The following is an 18,735-nucleotide window of genomic DNA, read 5'->3' on the forward strand; positions in this document are numbered from 1 at the left end:
TAACCAACCATCTTATTAAATAAGAAACACAGAGCCGATTCAGAGAAGAAAGCCAAGAGGTCAGAGCTAAGAGCCTTACCCTTCCTGCTTCAGCGATCCTCTTCAGCCAAGAGAGCTCTCCGAAAGAGACCTACTTCCTATGTGTTTGTCTTTATATAGTCTTTCTGTTCTGCCTTCTCATTGGTTGTAAACCCAAACACATGACTGCCTCGTCACTGCCTGTCTGTAGAGACTTCCAGGTCTCCTATGGTTGGGATTGAGATTAAAGGTGTGTGTCTCCAATGCTGGCTGTATCCTTGAACACACAGAGATCTACCTAGCTCTGTCTACCAAGTGCTGGGATTAAAGGCATGCGCCACCACCGCCCAGCTTTTGCTATGGCTCTAATAGCTCTGACCCCCGGGCAACTTTATTTATTAACATACAATTAAAATCACATTTCAGTACAAATAAAATACCACCATAATACTCACTCATAAGTGGATACTAGATGTAAAGCAAAGGATAACCAGACTGCAACCCATAGCTCCAGGGTGGCTAGATAGCAGGAAGGATCCTAGGAAGGATGCATGGATCACCCAGTGAAGGAGAAATAGATGAGATCTACATGAGCAAACTGGGGGTGGGGGGGTAATGGAGGGCAAGGGATGGGGGGTGAGGACATAGAGGAACAGGAGGTTCAAGCTGGAACAGGGACAGAGTAGGAGAGCAAGGAAAGAGATACCATGATAAATGAAGACACCATGGGAATAGGGAGAAGCAGAGTGCTAGGGAAGTTCCCAGGAATCCACAAGGATGACCTAGACTACTGGCAATAGTCAAGAAAGTGCCTGAACTGGCCTACTCCGGTGATCAGATGGCTGAATACCCTAACTGTTATCATAGAGCCCTCATCCAGTGACTGACGGAAGCAGATGCAGAGATTCACGGCTGGGCGCCAGGCCAAGCTCAAGGAGTCCAATTGATGAGAGAGAGGAGGGATTCTATGAGCAAGGGACATCGAGATCATGATGGGAGAATGTATAGAGACGACAAGACAAACTAGTGGAAATACATGAACTGTGGACCAATAGCTGACCCCATAGGACTGGACTAGGCCCTCTGGATAGGTGAGACAGTTGATTAGCTTGAACTGTTTAGGAAGCCCCCAGGCAGTGGGATTGGACCGGTCCCTGGTGCATGAGCCAGCTTTTTAGAGCCTAGTGCCTATGGTGGGACACTTTGTGCAGCCTTGGTGCAGAGAGGAGGGACCTGGACCTGCCTCAACTGAATGTACCAGGCTCTGCCGACTCCCCATGGAAGACCTTGCCTTGGAGGAGGTGGGGATGGGGGGAATTTGCGGGGGAAGGCTGGGGGGCAGGAGGAGGGAGGGCAGGGGAATCCATAGTTGGTATGTAAAATGAATAGAAAATCTCTTAATAATAAAAAAATAAAATAAATTATCCTGTGATGAGTAGCTAAAAAAAAAAAAAAGGGCTGAATGTACTCATTCTGGTGTGAAAGGAAGCACTAAAGATTCTGTTAGGTAATCCATGTGTCCTGTCCTGAAACTAGAGATGTTATTCCGTTCCAGACATGTTCTGGAATGAAACACGAGAGTAAGGTTTGGGAAACAAGAGTTAGTTGGCTTCATCATTGACTCATGTGAGTCATTTAACACCTCTGAACCACCTCGTACTTTTGTATGTAATATTTGGATAGTCATACTTGCACTACCTTCCTTATCATGTGAATCATGAGGTGGACCGTGAGGAATAATTTAAAAATACTAAATGGTAAACACAGATCAGATGTTATTATAAGATCAAAACAGGTAAAATCAGAATAGCAAAGAAAAGATGAAAGACCCAGAGACATACTCCAGTTCCAAACGAGTCTCCCCAGAAGGGATGGCCCAGTAGTGCTGAGACAGCTGCTGGAGGCACAAAGGGAAAATGAAGGAGAAAAGGAAGTTGAAGACTTTGCCAATATAACTGCCTGCTTAGACCCAGGATAGAGGCTAGTTCACCTGAGGACCTAGCACCTGACAGAAACCCAGACCTGCCACTGCCCATATCACTCCTTATGTGAGTTAAAAATAGTTGCTCCTTTCTCAAGACTTTTTGATTCTACCCATCAGAAAGCAGTTTTAGTAGATTTATTTTGTGAAAATATTCCCAGGCATGTACCTGAGAAATCATAGTAAATACAAAAAAAAAAAAAAAAAAAAAAAAAACCTACAGCGACTGGCAGTCCCTAAAGCTAGCAGTGCACAGTGGTTTTGTCTTGGATGGCCCTGCATACTGACTATCCCACCTCAGCATATTTCTTTATGGACTTACTGACTACCAGCATAGAGTCATTAAAAAACATTTGTAGATTGAGCTTGAGCATTTTGAGATTTTGTACGTTAAATTATACTTTACTAACTCTAAATAAGCAAAAGTCATAGATCATAGATATCCAGGAAGGATTTCACATACACAGTTCAGAAGTCAATGGTATGCATACGTGTGTGTGTGTGTGTGTGTGTGTGTGTGTGAGAGAGAGAGAGAGAGAGAGAGAGACAGACAGACAGACAGACAGACAGACAGACAGAGACAGAGAAAGAGAGACAGAGAAAGAGAGAGACAGAGAGAGAGAGACAGACAGACAGAGAGAGACAGAGACAGAGACAGAGAGTAAACACATTCATTATTCTGTAAACAAAGCAGTAATTCACATCTTGAGTCCAAATCAGTTAAACTATCCATTTCAGTGGGGCTCTTTTCTCTAGCCAAATACCATGGGTTAAACAGTAAGTTTAACTAAGTACAGTCATACATGACTATATTTCCAGCATTCTAGAGGCTGAGGCAGGAGGATCATGAGTTCAATGTCAGCCTAAGCTACATATAAAGTAAGAGCCTATCTTGGGGAAAAAATTAATTGAAGGGAGGAAATAATCCAAAAAGATTGGTGAGCAAGATCAGATTCAATTGTTTTTCCTGACACAGACCTTGCTTGAATCCATTTCTTAGATAATTGTTGCCTTGTGAAATAATAACTAGTAATAGTTACCTTCTAGTAGCTTGATACTCAGATGAGAAATGTAAGTATATAATTGAATTTATTATATATTGCATTTAATCAGCCATCTGGTGGGATCAATATTAGTTTATTTTACAGGAGAGAAAGCTAAAGCTTGAAGAAGTGATGCAATTTAACCCACAGTGCATAAAGTGTTGGGGTTTCACGCCATTCTCTTGGAATTCAGAACCACTTAATTTCACTCAATGACTGATTAGTGCCAATGTCACTTAGTCCTGGATAAGGAAATAATTGATTGAGCTGGGAATCATAGTCTGCTTGTAAACCAGACAAGACTTTAGTTCAAAGTTCTAAAGCTTAGCGTAGCATTGCAGGATGTAATATTGGAGCCAAAATCGTGGGTCATCTTTATCTCTGGATTAAGGTTTATCACTCACCACCCTGAAGAAGTCCTTCAAGCAAGGCAAACCCAGAATTATAATTTGAGTAGTAACCTAGCCAATTTCTACACATGAAAGCCAAGTGAATACTAACACGTGCAAATTCTAATTTTAAAACTGAGAAAAAACATTTTAAAATTAAAATAATTTACTTCATTTTGAAATAATTGAATAAAATTTCTTCTAAGCAAAAATCCAGTATTTAAGTCCGGACCCATGCTATCTGCCATTGCTACTGAACTGTCCATGATGATCCTCTGATGGCCTCAAAGAGCTTCCTCAACCAGTATACATGGACAAAGATTAAGGAATAAAGTGACATTTTTTCCTTTTCGCTGTTTCTAACTTGATGAAAATTGTACTCTCATCAAACTCATCAATTAAATCTGGGGTAGGTTTTGAAATATTGGGTCACTTCTTACTCGATTAGACAAAGTGAATGAGCAATTAGAATCAAGGAAACCCACCATAGGTTCATAAATCCTAGGGACTTAAGGACTTGAGGTATGAGAGGGACCCCATCGACATCACAGATCCCTCCTAAGTCACAATGCTCTTGAACAACCCTTGGAAAGATGCTTCAGAAGCATGAAAATTTTAGTTTGAATGAGTCAAGATTCCTTAGCATTTTGGCTTTTAAAGGAAGGAAAGCATATCTCTGTTCCCTTTCAAAAATTAAAAGCAAGTCAACAAAAAGTAATAATAATAAAGCTGGGGAATCAACTTTATGAGTTCAGGTACTTACCCATGGATAACTCTTTAAAAATTTAAATTTCTCATGTTTCCCTCTTACATTTCTTACTATATATAAACAAAGTAAAAAAAAAATTTCCAAGACCCTCAGCTCTTCTCTTGGGTACAATAGGATATATCTCCCAATATTTTAGGGCAATTTGACCTCAACAAAGTTTCTAAATGCTTTTTGGAAGCACCTGTGGAGATATGCTCTGCTCATCAGCTACAGATGTGATGCTGGCAGTGGCAGGACCCTGGGTGGGGAAGGGAGACGCAGATGTCAAACACGTTGGAAGCCTCTCTTGACGTTTTGCCACCTATAGAGAAACTAGCATCAAACTTTAAAATGCCATCAATGCAAAAATTCACTTGCCATAGTTCCTCATCAGATTCTTCTGCATTCTGGTTGCCTAGATACAGATGTAAACAAAAGTGCCTCCCTGCCTGCTGAAGAACAGCCAGATCCACCCGATGGCACCCTTCCTGGCTCAGCTAGTGACCAAGAAATGAAAGCAAGTACTTTCAGATATTCATGTTAAGAATGGAGTAATTGGCTCAGTTTCTCTAAAGCTCAGGGTTGTTTAGCGTTTGAAGGAATCCCAGAAGAATGGCTTCCTTCTTTGTTTTCTTGCAGTTCCTGTTGTTCTGCCTGGATAAAGCCACTGAGCACAGCAACGCTATGTTGAAAAAAATCGTCTCAGTTTATAAATACATTAACTGGATTGATTTTTAATATGGGGATAAGTTTTTAAATTTGATGATGATTTACTGTGATAAAGATTCTTTAAGAAAAAAGAATAGTTATATGTAATGTTCCTTTTTCATACTTCTCATATTTTCCATTAATGACAAAGGTCATACAAAGCAAGCTGTACTTTTGGACTTTGGTAGTTCTAACAATATCTGAGCAGTATATACAGTCTCTTCTTATGAAACAGGTACCAGAAAGCCAGCATGACATCGAGTGCTGGCTTTGAGTTTCTGTTTAGTTTGGGTGACTGCTTAACCTCAGTTTTTCGTCTTATATAAAATAGGCTAGTTAGACCTACCTTTTGTTGTGGGGTTCTAATGAGCTACTTAAAGTGTTAGCAAGCGAAGCAGACTCAGTGTAAAATGTGATTATCATCACATGACCCATTACTTCCCCAATCCTCAAGTTCCTCACCTATAAAATGAGTCATCTTAAGTTAGTCATTTAAAGAAACTTTTGTCATATATGATGAAAAAACAATGATACTGATCTAATAGAGCTATTAGAAAAATGAAATCAGAATATATATGAGAAGATTTTATAGTATAAGAATTATAACATTTTAGAATATTATTGTGAACAGATGAAAATTGACACATATGGAAAAATCCCATAATAATAATTTATGAAGTAATTTTCACATATAATCACATCTTAGCCTCTAAGAATATATTGAAAAGACACACACACACACACACACACACACACACACACACACACACATACACACACACACACACACACTATATTCCCAAAGTAGAAGTGATGAGCATATCCTAGTAATTCATTCCTTTTGGACACATACATTCCACAAATATTTACACAGCATTATTGGTTGTCAAGTGCATAAGTCAAAGACTAGCCAGTTGATAACAAGTACCAAGGCCAGACTCCCAGCACCCTTGGCGTTCCATGGAGAGGTGAGAAGGAAACAGCCGGCATGAGGGGAGTAATAAGTTCAGGACCCAAAGCATTTGCAGTGGGAAACAGTAGCGAGAAGCAGTGTAGGCAGAAATCTGTTCCGGTCCTCTGGAGACATAGGATGGTATCCAGAACACAAATGGACAAGTGGGGTGTTCTTGAGAGCAATGATTCTCAACCTTCCTAATGCTGCGACCTTTTATTACCATTCCTCATGTTGTGGTGACCCCCAACCATAAAATTATTTAATTGCTACTTCATAACTGTAATTTTGCTACTGTTATGAATTATAATGTAAATATCTAATATGCAGGATATCTGATATGTGGCACCCCCTCAAGGGTTTGCAACCCACAAGTTGAGAACCATTGCTTTAGGGTAAGCCCGGACCAAGACATATCCAACCTCTTGCAGACTACTCCACAATATGTCCAGAGCCAATGCACTCTCCCAAAAGCTCTCTGGCCCCATCCTGACCAGCTGGGAGCCTGTTCTGATAGCCTCCTGCCAACTGGACTGGATCAAGCCAGCATGACCACTATCAATTTTCTTGATAATAGGGTTGCCTGGTTTTCTAATTTTGTTCAGAGGAGAGGGATTTGCAAGTAAGTGTCTTGGCCCTTACACTTTTAATGGAATCAACCAAGAAATAGTTGATTTCATTAAAACTTCCTAAAGAACTCTTTCTGAACAAAAAATCTTAATGTTTAATCCCATTGTCTTAATTAGGGTTTCTATTGCTGTGAAGAGACATCACAGGCATGGAAACTCTTATAAAGGAAAACATTTGATTGGGGTGGCTTACAGTTTCAGAGGTTTAGTCCATTGTCAACACGGTAAGGCATGACGACATGCAGGTAGACATGGTACTGGAGAAGGAGCTGAGTGTTCTACATCTTGATCCACAGGCAGCAGAAGAAATCTGTGTCCACACTGAGCATATCTTGAGCATAGGAGACCTCAAAGCCCTCCCACACAGTGATGCACTTCCTCCAACAAGGCTATACCTCCTAATAGTGCCAGTCCCTAAGGGGGCTATTTTCTTTCAAACCACCACACCAATCATTTTACTATGCAGTAGTATAACCCAAGAAAAATATTCAACAAACATACCTTGTTCAATGTGTTAACTTAGAATACCAGTTACATTCCCTCCACTGAATCTCATTCAGTGATTGGCTATTAAAACTAAAATAAAATGTGCTTTGTTTTTAAACTTTAAAAAGGCATTATAACTTTAGTTGTTTTAATACATGGAAATAGTAGGTATATTTGGCATTTTCCTCATAGGAATGTTACTGAATTATCAACCTTTATGGAAATAGAAACTTCTAGAAGTAGTAGAATAGTGAATTAGATATTTTCAGCTAAATGTTCATATAGCCAACTTGTTTCATGCTACTAAATTAACATACAGCTCTTCTATGCTTTTATTTCTCATCTATAATAATCTGACATCTAGGGTTTTTTAGAATATAAAATTACTTGGATTGACTAGCTTTCTAGTTTGGGGCTGTTTTGAAAATTAGCTGATTCCCCTAGGAAATTACTATGTCAGGAATAATTCACTATCCTTGGACTTCTTTCAAAACTCAATCAATAATCACTGGAGTTTTCATTTAGAAGTTTTCATCTTGGATTGATGTATGGCTTTAACTTCTAAAAAGCTTTTCCTGATGTGTTACCAAACCTATTGAAGCAAAGCTCTTTAGGAATGCCCCCAAACTCAATTTCAGTTTTAGTCACTAACAATACAAATGGTATATGTAAGGTTAACTGGTGGTCTATATTTTGTTTAAAATAAAAACATTTGTTTAAGTACAGGATAGATGAAGAGTAGTCCACTCAAGCATCACATGATACATTTTGAATCTGTTGCCTCTGTTTTAGGTAAGATTTTCTCCAGCCAAAATGTCAACCAAGCACTCTACAGATCTAGTTGAATATGTTGACAAGTAAGTATATAAGCCAACGGTTTAACTATTTGCTGCATTTAATGACTCAGTAGTGATTATAGTGGCTGAATGAAACCTCTGAAATCCCATAAATAGTCTCTGCTTCCAGAAAAGCCTGAACCTCAAACAGGCAAACCTCACTATCTCTAGACGGATGTTACTGCCTTCTCTTTAAGTGACTCCATAAATTCCTGTAGATTTGTGGGGGAAATAATACAAGTGGGCAAGAGCTGACACATAACACAACATGACATATAGATAACTTTCCAATTAAACCGAGCAGATCTGTTGACACTGATAAAAACCCAGGAAAACTTGAGACACGTTAATCATCAGAAAAATTTTGACTTTTTAAAAAACCGAATTCCACTACATTTTTACTTACAGTGTTTGGAGCCTGTTTGGAGTGGTGCACAGGAGGGGGACCTTGGTGTCACAGCTCTGGCCCTTAGAATGCAACTATTGGCAGATTCATATTGTCCAAAGGTCCCCGAATTCTAGTGTTTAAGGGTGGGCTTTAGAAGTAATGCATCCGATTAGAGCTGTCTTGTTCTCAGCATACGAAAGGGGGTTATCCGCGCTCTATTAATGGCTTCACCGCAGTGGGGACTTGGTCTTGGTCTGTCCACTGTTGCTGTCAACCCTGCATTTGGGAAGTTTAGAGCCTTCTTTTCAATTGCAAAACAAGGAGGTTGGACAAAAGGCTCTTCTGCAGCTTTGAAATCATTCTGAGTCAATAACATGCATCATAACCACAGAAGAAATGTGGCCAAATAAATAAGTCAATGTGAAGAAAGACTGTAAACAGTAGACTGATTTTTAAAGTCATCTTCAACAATGAAAATGATGAAATTTTAAATTCTGCCTAAATTCTGCCTTTAATTGCAATAGTTACAGTTAAGAATTTTCCTGTTCTCAGCCAAATGAATTTAATTCATTTCAGTAATCCAGGGTTTCAGTTTTTCTCATGCTTTCCATACCTGAGATTGCTTACATGAGTATAGATTTACAATTTTTTACAGGGGCAGGGGGAGGATCAAAACATGAGAAATGATTTTTCATTTTAAAATGTACCACTTAGATAAATGAATTTTTCTGAGTTAGGAACAATGAATGCAGTATGCCCCAAATTGATTATAAATGACATATTAGCTGACTTTAAGCATCCTAGACGGGACAGTTGTTTCCACCTGTCTGCATACAACAAATGGAAATTAGAAATCATTTTTCCAATCTATTAAGAAAATTCCAGTTTGGAGCCAGAGTGACCTACATTCCAGGGGACAAGAGAATAAACTCCTAAAGAACGATAACCAACTTTAAATTTTAGAACATTATCTTGGATTTCAGCCTAAGAAAAGGTTAATGACGTTTATTCATGAATGTATTTTGTAAGTATGTGTGCGGGCCTGTGTGCACATGTGCAGGCCAGAAGACAACCCCTGGGGGTTGGTTCTGTCCTTGCACGTGTGGGTTCCAGGTCATCAGGCTTGGCGGTACGCACTTTATTTGCTTAGCTATCTCAACCGGTTGGATCTCAGAAAAATGGAGTTAAGACAAATATTGCCTGGCCCCAACGTTCATTTCTCCCTCAATCACACACACAGTCCCATCCCCCAATGCCTAAGCCGTGTGTCTATTTTATTCACCATTTGAGATGGTTAGGTACACTGTGCTACTGACTTCGGTTCTCTCAGACTGCAGCCCCAAAAGCAGGGTCTCTGCAGCTGTGTGCTTTTTAATAACACTGCAGTGGTCTAACATGTTGTAGTGAATATCAATTTTTGATGAGCTATAGCTGACAGATATGATTGAGAATAAGGCAGGTGACGGGGGACTGAATTGTATGAGCTGTACTTACAGAAATGCTTATGGGACGCTGACTAGCAGAAAAACAAAATGACATCCAGACATTGCTACTATCACTGCAGAATTTTGAATCGGCATATTTAATAAAAACATCAACAGTGTTTTTTTTTCTTTAAATAACTATATCCTGTAAATCACCAATTGGCAACAGTGTACTGGCATGCAAAGGAGGCACTTAGACAAGTCAAGGTCATCATCCACTCATTAAAGCACCTGAGTAGACATTACACAGCTCCAAGGATTCGTCCTTACAGACATACGTCAATATGTTTAAGGGTAATATTCAGAAAAGGGTAATAAAAAGCCCTCAAATCAAAACCTGAGTAACAAAAGAGATCATGCTATCCTATGGAAAAGTTTAGCCTAGAGATGTACATACTGAAGAGGCTGCAGACTGCCTGTTCACAGGGTACTTCTTGGCCTGAAACAAAACCCAGTTATCAATACTTGTTAAATGTTAGGTCATAGTAAATAATCCATAAGTGGGGCAGCTGAATTACTGCTCCTATCTATAGGACAATGGTGGTGGTGTCACCAAATTAAGGGCAGTAAATAGTTCTAATGTGCACTATTTGTTAATTCAGAGTGAGCAGACATACTTGCTTTATGACAGTGTGCACACGCTCATGTAAGCTTAGTGAACTGGAAAGCACCAAAGTCTTGTTTCTTACTGCTTTTCTCCAGCTGGTAGAAGGCAACACTAATGGAGTCCACAGCTCAATAGGCTGTGATTGAGAAAGAAAGCCCCTTTTCCCTTCTCTGGTCAATTTTTGCCTTCTGTAAGAAGGCGGGGTTTCAAATGATTGGTGATGAGTTCTTGAGGCTACTCAATTCAGCCCATGATTTTTCATCTACATCTTTCTATGTAATAAAGTAGGTGGTTAAGATTTTAGAGCACGTATTATCCTCTCTGAGGATTTAATTTTGAATGGAAAACAAATTGTGCTCATGAATCTCTTATGTTTATTTAATTGGCTTTCCTGTAAGGGGAGAATTTTTTTTTCTCACCTTGGAATCAAATGCTTCCTGAGGTCCCTTCTAGTCCTTCCAAAGCTTGTCATTACTCACTCACAAATTTACTGGGCACCTAGTATGTGCAAGCACTGGGCTAGGCACTTGCAAAGTCACCAGTGAGAAAATTAGACAGAGATTCTGACCTCACATACCTTCCATTCCAGAGAAGGAAGAGGCAAAAATTCTTAGTAATCCTGTCAGGACAATTCCTGCTGATAGGTTGGCATTTGAGCATGTGGACACCTGGGCAAGAACAAAGTTTGTCAAGCATGAATGCAGAGGGGATGAGGATGTTTGAAGTAAGACGGATGGAAATATAAACAAATTTCTATAATATCAGAATCTTTGTCTGTCTTGCCTAAGGGGAAAATTCTAAGTTTCCTAAATCAAAAGGGAGCCTGAGAAGCAAAGCTGTTTCACACTGAGCAGTTGCTAGGCCAACTTATAGTCACCATATATCTCAACAACCTTCTTGGGGGTACATTTTGGGAGGATGAGTCTGGCTGCTAGTCAAACAGTATATAATAAAATTGAGATAAAATTTTCAGTGTATCAAATGGGTGAGACAATAAAGGATTAATAATTTCTGTTTGTGAGAATGTGGCATTCAGGGTGTGAAGATATTCATTACCAGGTCTTCTTAAGACAGTGACAGGCATTCTTTTATGACATGACTCACTGTTTGTTACTATGTGATAGAGACAGATATCTCACATCATGATACATAAGAATGGAAAGCGAGACTCTGTTGCTAAGCTTTGGATAGGGCAGGTCAGACTGGGCTGTCACCAACCACAGGAAGTCTTTGATTTTTCTGTAATCTGCCCACATTCACCTTATTGGGTAAGTTGCTGGTGATGAGTAGGCACAGCCATAGGCATCTTGTGCTACTCGCAAAGACCCCAAAACCCATCAGAGCAAAGCTGCCCAAAGAAACCCAGTTATCTCTGCCTCAGGAGGGTCTCAGTTTCTGCCACATCCAAGAAATGACAAATGAAAGACCCTGCTGGAGCATGGACCACAGCCAAGTTCAGTTCTCTAGAGAGAGACAGTGGGGGGTTTCAGCAAGAAGAGATGTGAACCAAGCAGAAGAAGGTGACTAGAGGAGAGGTCCGTGGTGTTGAAGCAAGTTACACACCAAAAGCCAGGGACTAAACACACCACCATCTCCAAGGAAGGTGTAAAGACATCAGAACAATGAACGCTGCAGTGAGGGAGGGAAGATGGGGAGCGCCAAGATACCTCTCAACTGCGACAGCTTCCGAGTCTCGGTCTCCTGCATTGGGAAAAGTTTTTGATGAGGACGTTGTGGAGATGAAACAAAATTAAAATATGGTTCTATGAGTGATATACTAGCTCTAAGGACTATGTGGAAGCAAGAGGACACAAATTGAATTGTGCTAGGACCTCCCCTCCAACAACTTAACACCCATGTTAACTTCCCGGGACTGCCATGAGCATCACCATTCTGTTGTTGCTGAACGAAAATGTGTATCTCACAATCCTGGAAGTTACAAGTCCAAAGTCACAGTCAGCAGATTTGGTTCCTCTGTGTGCTCAGGGCAGAGCTGCTGCACAGCTTTGCACAGGCTTCTGGTAGTAGCTGGCAACCCTTGGCACTCCCTGGCTTACAGATGTTTCACTTCAACCTCTCCCTCTCTCTTCTCACTCTGCCTGTGTCCTTTACAAGGCCATCTTAGGTAAGGACACCAGCCATATTGGCTTAAGGCCCCTGATAACTCCACTATAAGGTCAGAGTTAGCAATATTCGCGATGACCCTACTTCCAAATAAGGTCACGTTCTGATGTAATGGATATTAAGACATCAGCATATCTTGTGTGGCCATGGTTCAGCTCATTGTGCCATCCAAGAATTGAAAGAATTTGAGCCCAGGTCATACAATTCCACATACAATGTTTTTTATACTGAAGTCACATAGATATACATATTATTTACACACACACACACACACAGAGAGAGAGAGAGAGAGAGAGAGAGAGAGAGAGAGAGAGAGAGAGAGAGAGAGAGAGCATGTTTTCAGGGGAAATGTCCTGATGGGCTACCAAGCTCTATGGGAACTCCAAACATCCTCAACCACTTGCTGCTTCAGGCACACATTTTATTTGTATGTGCAACCCAGATGTCCACCCTGCTTCCATCCACACGAGGGTTTTACTTAGAACCTTTACCCATTCCAACGTCTCCACAAGAAAGGAAGCCACTCACACCAGACACAGCAGTAACTTTACAGTCCTCTTAAACCTTCACTGAACATGAGGCATCCACAGCTTTTCACTGGTCCTGGGGATCCACGGCCAGCCCTCTAGTCTCTTCTCAGATGTGTCATTGTTTGTTTGGAGCTGTCTCTTTTCCAGGCATGTCCCCACGCAGGCTCTGTGCTGGCAACCCACCAGTCCTGGGCATCTTTGCCCAAACATGAATTGCCTCTCTCACCCCTCAGAGCATTCAGACTTATGCTAAGTAAGACAACAAAGACTTACTTCCACAACCAGCGAAGTCCATCTGCCAGGTTGGTTATAGACAAGCAATGGAGAAACTATAAAACATAGTTCTTTCTCATCATTCCCATGCACTCACAGAATTATTTTCCTAAACCATCAGAACACTCGCTACATCTTTACATTTCCTTACAGGACTCTATGTACTCAGAATATAACTAGCCCTTAAAGTTGCTCTCGTGAAACGTAACAAATCTTCTCAGTATGGCCTCTTGTGTTCAGAAGAGGGTCTAAGTTTTACCGTTTTTTTGTCTCTGGCTTTTACAGGTTTCCAAAATGGTTCTCAGAAGCTCCTAAGTAAATTTAGTGCTCTCTTCACAGGGACAGAATAGGCAGCTAAGCGAGAGGCTCGTGTCCCAGTGCCTCTGCCAGCCACAGCACAGCTGGTGGAAGTCACACCAACTCAAGGGAGGCAGAACTCAGAGTCTGGGGAAAGTCTGTTCAGATTCAGCTACAGTCGGTGATGTGTGCAAAGCCTCCTGGAGAGGTCCACAGGGGCTTTTTCTCCTGTGGCTAGTGACTCCGTCTGGATACAGCTGAGATATTCAGTCATTTCTTTCCTTACCAGGTGAAATTTAAATCAAGATCTCATTAGTGCAGTGCATTAGTAGAGTTAGTTGGTTTGTTTGTGTGTGTTTATAAAACCAGGGTGGCCACACCTTGCTAGTGAAAGGTCTCAGGTTATCCCCTTTGATTTGACTAATAGTATTCAATAATAGTAATAACCTGGTGATCTGAAGAATAGCACCATCAGAAATTCTATTCCATTACATATATTCGTAGGTTTGTTCTTCCAGTTATTGCTTTAGAGAAGCAAGTAAGGAAAGAATCTCCCTTACAGCATCAGCATCGGGCAGGGGAAAGTAGGGCCTTTGTCGTCTGAGAAGCCTGTGACTAGAACTAACAAAGCATTGGTTACAGCTTTGGTGAGCATTGTTAACAAGCATGATAATTATGCCCTAGGTAACAGAAGTCTTTAGGCATGACAAGCTTTCCAGACACCTTCGTAAATAGATAGAAAATAACTTGAAAATGAACCTTAAAAATCACAGGAAAAGAACTATAGCCCAGTATTTGTATAAGTCCTTAGATGTCTCCATGGTGTAAGCAAATACATTTGCATGGCAGTATGTGCTGCCTCCTCAGAGGCTTCAGTAACATGCCCAATAGAATAGAAACATAACTGACCCAGCTATGACAGCAGGACCAAAGATGGGCCAGTGGAGGGGCAGCCCTGCTCCACCGGTCCCTCTGCTGGGATAGGTCTGCTTCTGCATTCCCTGCCTAGGAGCAATCTTGACCTCAGCTTACAGCATCCCTCAGAGGGAGGGCACTTAAGCCCCTTAGAGCCCTGGCCTGTAGCACTGCTGTATGGCATTGGTTGGTCTACCCCCTGCTATAGGCTTCTAGCTATCATAGGCCTCTCACTATCACCAAACAGCAAAGCAGGCCTGTTGGCCCTGTTTGAAGATCCAGCAACTGCAGCCCTTGGCTTTGAAGTGGTGGAGCCCGTGATTCACCCACATCCTCTTGCTTTCCAACTTGCCAAGATGCTTCTAAATGTCTACAGAGCTTGAGAGCTCATGTTTCACACTTCAGCAATTCATTGTATACTCTGCCTTGTCTTATTCCCAGATCACACTACCAATCTCAACCAACACAGTGATGCTTGGTATTCAGAGTACATTTGAATCATGTAAGTGCTTTCCTTATACACACATCCTAGCTCCCCTGACCCATTCTACGATTATGATTTAATAGATCTGTGGTGAAGCCAACAAATCTCTATTTAATAACCTCCCTGTCCTCCCGTATCACTAATTCAAATGTCTTTATGAGAAACACTGAGTTACATTAGGTCACAAAGTAAGAGATTTAATGAATACTTAATAACTGGTATATGTTTATTGGTAAATCATTAAATATAGGGGCTTGCAAGACAGCTCTGTAGGCAAAGGAACCTACTAGTAATCCTGACCACCTGAATTGGATCCCCAGGACCTCCACTTATATGCCATAGCTGCTATGCATGCACAATATATGCATACACACAATAAATTAATAATAATGTAATTTTTAAGTCACTAGATACACATTGCTTCTACCTGCACAAGACAGAAAACCCCAAGCAAATATGGCTTCAATGTAAAGATACTGATTAGCACAGATAACAACAACAGTGAAAAAAATCTAGAGTTTGGTTAATTTGGTGGCTTAACCAAATTGTCAAGCAGCCAGGGTTTTCTGTTCTTTTTCTTGCATTCTTTTTTGTTTCATATTCACAAGATGAGTTTAAGAGTTCCCTGAACCACATACCATGACAACATCCAGCAGAAAAGAATGTTTCCTAATGTTCATCCTCTTTCTTGAGGGCCAAGATGGTCTAAGCAAGTTTCCTCTTGCATCTCCTTCTCTAGAGTTGCTTCACTTGTTTCTATATAAACCATGCACATTTCAGCCTAAAAGAATGGGGTCAACATAGAGGATGTAAGGGGCAGGCCAGAGAACCAAATCCGGCAGAAGTTTGTGATGGCCATTAGGAATTTAGGAATGTAATCAACAGTGTCTGCCACAATAAAAACACCCAAGAGAGTGATCTTAATGTGGGGGAGGGATAATATCCTTCATAAGCATCTATCTAAAACAGAAAACCAGAGAGCCCCTTTATTGGCAACGTAGAATGCAGACCACAAAGAAGCATTAGCTCAAAGAAATTAATGAACGAATCTACAGATCTCCACTGGGTTACACATCACCATCAGCAGGGCCTGCATCTTCTTCCACTCACACACCTAATCTTGAGTGACACTGTCAGTATGGTAGAGCTTTAGAGGAATGCATATATATTCATTCCGTTTGGTAATTTTCCAGGAGAACACTTTGAGCCAAATGAGTAGTAGGTTGAATCTGACTAATCAAAGCCCTTAGCACAGCTGCCTCCTCCTCCTCCTCCTCCTCCTCCTCCTCCTCCTCCTCCTCCTCCTCCTCCTCCTCCTTCCTCATTCTTGGACGTACAGAATGTACAGAGGAAGGAACAGTGCTACTTGGTCTGGGCTGTTTTATTTTGCTCCGGAGAGTAAACTTAAGCTCTGAGGTTGCAATGACCTGCAACTTTATAGAGTCATTTTTTTACTGAGCCTTAACAGAACAGGGAAATTAGTCAATTATAATTGCTTGACCTCTGCACAATGTACCATGCATTATTCTGGGTGCTGAGGATACTCTGGGAAATAAAGGGTATTATTCTAATGACAGAGGACAGAAAAATAAATGAAGTGGCTGGAGAGATAGCTTGTTGTTCTTGCAGAGGACCTGTGCTCAGTTCCCAGCACCATAGGATAGCCAACAACCATCTGGAACTCTAGTTCCAAAGGATCCAACATTCTTGGCTTCCACGGCACTACATACACACGGAGCACAGACATACATGCAGGAAAACAAACAAACACACACATAAAATAAAAACGGCTACATCTTTGTTTAAAAAGAAAGAAAATCAGCCCAAAGAAGTAAGAATGGTTAAGTTTATGTACCGACAAGTCTGTGGAGAAGACGAGCTGGGGTATTATGACAGTAACAGAGCAGAAGGGGAAACATGTTGGGACTGAGCTCTGGCCAGCTGTGAAATAACTGTAGGAAGAGCAAATGTGACAGAAGGATCTGCAAGTGTCAAGTGAAAAAGCAGCGTGGTCAGAGGGAAGGCTGGAAAACCAGTGGGAGGTGAGCTGGGACCTTTTCTCAGAATGAACCAGCCACAAGAGGGGGTGGGTAGGTGGGTAAGTGCTGTCATTTACACTTCAGACAACAACACTCATTCTAGGGCCTGGGAAGATGGGTTAGTAGGACCAGAGTTCAGATTCCCAGTACCCGTGCAAAGTAAAAGCCAGGTGTGGTGGCAGAAGTCTGTAAGCCCAGGGCTGGGGCAGGAGTGGAGACACGCATCTCCAGGAGGTTTGTTATAAGTACAGATCGATTGCACACCTGATGAGATCCCCAGGTTCTCATGTCCCAGAACAATGGATTGGACATATGACTCATGAGAGAAATAGAGGCAGTTTATTAAGAAAGAGAAAACGGCATTCCCAGTGATAGAAGGTGAAAAATGGACAAGCCTGGTGAATTCTGGTCCTTTGCAGGTTATTTGCATGCCACCTGCCTTCTCTCTGTGCATCACAGACCTGATCTGTTTGTTACATATAATCCAGCTGAGGAGGTTTTCCAGATGTTTCATATATTTATCTTTTTTTTTAAGGTTTATTTATTTATTATGTATACAGTGTTCTGTCTGCATGTGTCCTTACAGGCCAGAAGAGGGCACCAGATCTCATTACAGGTGGTTGTGAGCCACCATGTGGTTGCTGGGAATTGAGCTCAGGACCTCTGGAAGAGCAGTCAGTGCTCTTAGCTGCTGAGCTATCTCTCCAGTCCCCATATATTTATCTTATGTCTCTCTCATATTGTGAGCCCAGAGGTGGAAAGGTGTGCATAGAGCACCAAGCTCCAGAAAGACACAGGCAACCTCTGCCAAGCCTACAAAGAACCTTCCGTGAGTTTTTTACTTTCTGCTGCTTGTGAAGAGGCAAGGTGCGGGGAGAAGTTGAGCTTTTCTGCCATTTGCAGTGGGATTCTATGGAGGAAACTGCCTAGAGGCAGTTGCTCCTCCTGTTTCTTATTATTGTGACTCTTTCCATACTTTATAGATGCCTCAGCTCTTCCTGGCCCTTCTCAAAGTCCCATAGGAGAGTCTGAAGTTTCATATGAGTATTTTATCCCCAGGGCAGTAAATAGAGAAGCTGAAAGTAATGCTTCCCTGCTGCTCATCCTCCACAGCCAGGCTGGGCTGTCTCTTATCTCAGGCCAAAGTGATTATCTGACTCAGGTTGCATCTCCAAAGAAGTGGAGATGGCCCGTGAAAGCTGTTCTGATTTAGAGCAAAGCCAGGCCTTTATGCTCACACACTACATGCAAATTGTCCCAGTAGATATGACTTGGACAAAATGACTCTCTCCACCAAAGCAAGTCCCAGAGCAGGCCACCTGCTGAGATCTGCCTGCTGGTAACCCTTCCTGAGAAAACATAGATGGCAGGCACATCGCAACAACCATGTACTTACACACACACATACACACACACACACACACACACACACACACACACACACACACACACACAATGCTCTTTCTCTCTCCAGGTCTTCCAAGTTCTCATAGGAATTCTCCCAGGTTGAGAAGAGGGTAGACATTCTAATTCTGCTTTTTTGTCAAAACTATCAGCAACCCAGAAAGTTTACCCCAAGGACCTTTCAAAGGACCCAGGTCCTTTCACTCTGTGCTTTGTCTCAGATGAGTCATGTTTCTTCAAGGCAGATAGATATTCACCAGCTGTTGCAGTTGTTAGTGAGAATGCAGTAGGAAACAACTGAACTGGTTTCTCTCACAGAGATGGAGCATCTATAAGAGTCCAGAGCAGAGAGAAAAAGAAGCAGACCAGGCATGGCCATGACTGAGAAGTGGGTGGTGGA

The 18,735-nt window shown here is 41.4% G+C and overlaps 1 protein-coding gene across 1 annotated transcript in view; it reads left to right on the top strand.

The window, feature by feature from the left end:
- Nucleotides 1-5,875: 5,875 nt before the first annotated feature.
- The window catches only part of Fam81b (family with sequence similarity 81 member B), a 77,965-nt gene continuing 65,105 nt past the window's right edge, over nucleotides 5,876-18,735 (top strand). The window contains exons 1-2 of the mRNA XM_052742784.1: nucleotides 5,876-5,980; nucleotides 7,747-7,811. Coding sequence (XP_052598744.1) covers nucleotides 5,876-5,980; nucleotides 7,747-7,811 — 170 coding nt within the window. The remainder of the gene's footprint in view (nucleotides 5,981-7,746; nucleotides 7,812-18,735) is intronic.

This window comes from Peromyscus californicus, unplaced genomic scaffold (assembly GCF_007827085.1).
Source record: "Peromyscus californicus insignis strain IS unplaced genomic scaffold, ASM782708v3 Scaffold_18__1_contigs__length_77618521, whole genome shotgun sequence".
Lineage (NCBI taxonomy): Eukaryota > Metazoa > Chordata > Mammalia > Rodentia > Cricetidae > Peromyscus > Peromyscus californicus.